Source organism: Nothoprocta perdicaria, unplaced genomic scaffold (assembly GCF_003342845.1).
Source record: "Nothoprocta perdicaria isolate Ctin4 unplaced genomic scaffold, notPer1 scaffold_187, whole genome shotgun sequence".
Lineage (NCBI taxonomy): Eukaryota > Metazoa > Chordata > Aves > Tinamiformes > Tinamidae > Nothoprocta > Nothoprocta perdicaria.
This window is the reverse complement of record NW_020455060.1, coordinates 804,166-808,726: the sequence shown is the minus strand read 5'-3', so window position 1 is coordinate 808,726 and position 4,561 is coordinate 804,166. Positions and strand designations below refer to the sequence as shown.

Genomic DNA, 4,561 nt, shown 5'->3' with positions numbered 1-4,561 from the left:
GATGGGCGGCGGGGCGGCCGCGGGCCCTCGGCGAACGTGAGTCAGCAAAGGAGCGGGGCAGGGCAGGGCCGGAGCCCGCAGTGCCGGCGGGGCCCGGGGCGGCGGCCGCGGGTGCACCGAGCGCGCCGGTCTCAGCGCGCGCTGGAGCAGCTGCCTTTGCAGGCGGGGGAGCCGTTGCTTCGGAGCGGGGTCCTTCCTGCAACCCCGTGTCCGGAGCGGACACTGCCGCTCCCCCGCTCGCTCCCGTCACGCTCAAAGGCTCCTTTCAGTGAGTCATTTTCTCTCTCGCTGTCCCCCTCTCCAAGGAAAATGGTGACAGCGCTGCACAGAGAGCGTTCACCATGGAAACGCCTGAAAGGAGGGAGAATCCCCCCGGCTCCTCCCAGCTTCCCGCCGTAGCCGAGCGGAGAAGATGGCTCTCAAGCTCCAGCACGAGCTCCGGCCAGGAGCCCCCCGGAGCCCGGTGTGCCCGGGGGTGGGCGGCACAGGGGCCATGGGGCACCTACTGCTTCCCACTGGAATGTAGGGATTCCCGCACCCTGTTGTCTTTCCCAAGGGCATGCGCTGAGGTGGTGAGGCTGGACAGGCAGCACCTGTCCCATCCATCCCATCGCATGCTGTCCAACTTGGGCTCCCAGGATGAGCTCAGAGAGGGGCATCCAGCTGGATGTGGATGGGACCAAGGGATGCTGTGGGGCTGGGATAACGCCCCTGTGGGAAGGAGGTTCTGCCGGGTGTCATCCCTGTGGCCACCCTGGCTCTAGGTCCATCTGCAGCTTGGGCACCCAGTGTCCTGTGGGTTCCTTGCTTGTTCCAGCCACAGTCGTGCTGCTCGTGCCGAGAGGCTCTGTGCGGAACAGCCATGGGGCAGCTGCAGCACTGGGACAAGGGCGCGTGGCAGCCCGGGGTGCGGGAACCTGCCGCGGGTCCCGCTGCTGGCCCTGACACCCGCGTGTCCCGCAGACGGCACCCCGCTCAGCGAGCTCTCCTGGTCCTCCTCGCTGGCCGTCGTGGCCGTCTCCTTCTCCGGCCTCTTCACCTTCATCTTCCTCATGCTGGCCTGCCTGTGCTGCAAGAAGGGCGACATCGGCTTCAAGGTGAGCGAGGGGCTGGGCCGGGCTCAGTGACACCCACGGGGTGCCCAGCACTGCTCTGTGTGCGGGACGGCGCATCCTGACCCCAGCCGGGCTCAGCATCATCGCAGGCCGTATCCTCATGCCAGCTGCTCTCCCTGCTCTGCCGGGACCTTGGTGCTGCAGGGCCCAGCATCACTGCAGGCCGTATCCCACCCCAGCTCCCTGCAGGCCGTGTCCTCAGCCCGGCTAAGGGAGCCGAATGCCGCCGGCCTCGGCCTCGAGAGCGCGGGGCCAAGCTAGGGCAGGGCCGTGGTTCCCACCCGGCGCCCCCGGGGGTGGGAGGCTCCCTGACCTCACAGGCACAGAATGTGCCGCAGAAACAGTTTTTCCCTAATTGCTGGGATTTTTGTGGAGGCCGGCGGCGCCCGCGGGGGGGCCGGCAAGCGCCCGCTCGCCCCCGCCGGGGTTATATAGCCCGGGGTCTGTCGGCGGCCCGCGGCGCCCTGCACCATGCGGCAGCGCCGGGGCCAGGGCCATGCTCAGCCTCTGCTACCTGCTGGCGGAGGCGGCGGCGGCGGCGGGGGGCCGGGCGCCCGCGCGCTGCCCTCGCGCTCTGCCCCCCGCCCCGGCGCAGGAGTTTGACAACGCCGACGGGGACGACTACGGCGGCGACTTCTCGGCGCAGGGCTCGCCGGCCGCGCAGCATGGCCCCGAGGTCTACGTGCTGCCCCTCACCGAGGTCTCGCTGCCCATGGCCAAGCAGCCGGGGCGCTCCGGTAAGCAGCGACGGTGGCCGCGCTCGGGGCTGCTCCAGGGCCCCGCGGGCGCCGTGCCCGGTGCACGGATGGGCCCGCGAGTGGGAGAGGAATGCAGTGGTGCCGGGGGGGCTCCCGGCCGGAGAATGGCCCCAGTGTGGTGGCACTGGGCGGCACTGGGCGGCCCGGCCCCACAATGGGCCCATTGCTGCTGGGGGCCGGTCCTGTGCCGGGGGAAGGGAGCTAAATGCCAGTGCTGTGCCAGGCGCCCGGCTGCCTCCTCCGCGGGGCTCAGCTGTCCCCGAGCCAAGCCGAGAAGGGGGAGGCGAAGCCGCTTGGTGCCCCCGAACGGGGCAAGCGCCCGGCCGCAGGCTCCGGCGGCGACGGCAGCGCGTGCCTGAGCCGCGGTGCCCATGGGGGACGCGGCGCCGGGGCCGGGCGGGCCGCGCGGGCAGCTGGATGTGCTCCCCTACAGTGCAGCTCCTCAAGTCGGCGGACCTGGGCCGGCAGAGCCTGCTCTACCTCAAGGAGATCGGGCACGGCTGGTTCGGGAAGGTGAGTGCAGCCCGTGCCCTGTACCCACCCTGCCGAGTGCTCGCGTGTCCCGTCGGGATGCCGGGGTGCCGGCAGCTCCGTGGCAGTGCCGGTGACGCAGGAGGGGACATTTCTGCAGGTGTTCCTGGGTGAGGTGAACTCGGGCATCAGCAGCACACAGGTGGTGGTGAAGGAGCTGAAGGCGAGTGCCAGCGTGCAGGAGCAGATGCAGTTCCTGGAGGAGGCGCAGCCCTACAGGTAGGCACCGTGCTCGCCGTGCCGCAGCCCCTGCGCCCCGGCCCGGCCGTGCGCGCCTTGCTGGACCCGCAGGGCTGCGGCGGGTGCCAGTGAGGTCATGGGCTGCCACCCCCGCCAGCGCTGAACAAGTGTGCCATTGTGGCGGGCGCTGGGACGCGGTGGTACCGTCCCTGGGTGCTCCCGGCGCTCTCTGCGGTCCAGGCGATGGGAAGGTCTCCTGGTGGTGCCATCTCCGCCGCGGTCCCCAACATGTGGTCCCCAGCGTGTGGTCCCCAATGTGGGGCACTGCTCTCTGCCCCCGCAGGGCTCTCCAGCACACCAACCTGCTGCAGTGCCTGGCCCAGTGCGCCGAGGTCACCCCGTACCTGCTGGTCATGGAGTTCTGCCCACTGGTGAGTGCTGTGCGCCCCGCGAGCATCACCCGCACCCTGCGAGTGTTGCACCACCCCGCGAGCATCACCCTGCGAGCTTTACGTCAACCCGCGAACATCACCCTGCAAGCATTGCTGCATGCTCCATGAGCATCACCCTGCAAGCATTGCTGTGCCCTCCACAAGCATCGCCCCGTGGGCATTGTGCAACATCACCCCATGAACATTGCATGGCATCGCCTGGTGGGCATTGCATGGCATCACCCTGTGAGCATTGCATGGCATTGCCCCATGAGCATTGCATGGCATCTCCCTGTGAGCAGCATCCTACCAACATTGCAGCGCCCCATGCCCATCCCACCACAAGCATCTCCCCATGCCCATCCCACCACAAGCATCTCCCCATGCCCATCCTGCCACGAGCATCTCCCCGTGCCCATGGGCTTTGCTGGCTGCGGAGCTGTCCGGGGCTGACGGCAGCCGCTGCCCTGCAGGGTGACCTCAAGGGATACCTGCGGAGCTGCCGGGGCGCCGACTCGATGGCGCCGGACCCGCTGACGCTGCAGCGCATGGCGTGCGAGGTGGCGTGCGGCGTGCTGCACCTGCACAGGAACAACTACATCCACAGGTACCCGCCGCCCGCGCCGCCGCCCGCGCCGCCCCGCCGCCTGCTCCTCCTGCCCAACAATATCCTGGTGCTGAGTGAGTTGCACACGGAGACTCCAGCATCAGTGATTTTGTTGAGGAGGGGGCGCGCTGCCATCGGGGGCCGTCGCATCCTCCCCACCGCCCGGTTCCGCTAGCGAGTGCCTGCGGGGCATCCAGGGGTGCAGGGTGGGAGGTTTCCATTGGGAATCCCCAACCCGGGACACCTGCATCCCGCTGTGCTCCTTGGAGCCGGCTGGTGTGGGCGCCGTTCCCCGCTGCAGGGCTGGAGCGCGGCCGCCTCCGTGCCCGCGTGGGCGCCCGCCCCAAGCCCAGCTGCACCGCTAGGAAATGCCAGGGCTTAGGTTTCCCGGGCAACCTCCGTTCTGCTTGGCTCAGCGCTCCGGCCGGGAGCGGCGCAGCTGGAATTCCTGCTGTGCATTCGGCTCACGGGCAGGGCCCGCGCGGGCGGCTCCTCCGCCGCCCCGGCCGCCCCGCCGGAGCCAGTGCCGCCGTCTCTCCCCGGCAGCGACCTGGCCCTGCGCAACTGCCTGCTCACTGCTGACCTCACCGTGAAGATCGGCGACTACGGGCTCTCGCACTGCAAGTACAAAGTAAGGCTGCTTGGGGGGCTGCGCGGGGCTGCCGGGGTTGCTGGCACGGGGTGGTGCGGGGAGGCTGGCGCCTGGCGCTGCCCCGTGCGCGCTGCACAGAGCCGGGTGTGCGCCCACGCACGGGCACGGCGCAGGGCCGGGCACGTAGGCACATGCACGCGGCGCTGCCCGGAGCCCTGCACGTACACACAGCGCCCAGGGCCGAGCCCGAGCGTGTGCGCAGAGCTGTGTGCACAGCGTGTGTGTGCACTGTGTGTGTGTGCACAGTGTGTGTGCGCAGAGCTGTGTGCACAGCGTGTGTGTGCACT

General features: G+C 69.9%; 1 protein-coding gene across 1 annotated transcript in view; it reads left to right on the top strand.

Annotated features, from left to right (window-relative positions):
* AATK (apoptosis associated tyrosine kinase) overlaps positions 1–4,561 on the top strand; it is a 15,346-nt gene that overhangs the window by 4,762 nt on the left and 6,023 nt on the right. Inside the window, exons 2-8 of the mRNA XM_026036851.1 lie at positions 964–1,097; positions 1,711–1,852; positions 2,307–2,386; positions 2,505–2,623; positions 2,928–3,015; positions 3,489–3,622; positions 4,169–4,253. Of these exons, the coding sequence (XP_025892636.1) occupies positions 1,053–1,097; positions 1,711–1,852; positions 2,307–2,386; positions 2,505–2,623; positions 2,928–3,015; positions 3,489–3,622; positions 4,169–4,253 (693 nt within the window). The 5' untranslated portion in view covers positions 964–1,052. The remainder of the gene's footprint in view (positions 1–963; positions 1,098–1,710; positions 1,853–2,306; positions 2,387–2,504; positions 2,624–2,927; positions 3,016–3,488; positions 3,623–4,168; positions 4,254–4,561) is intronic.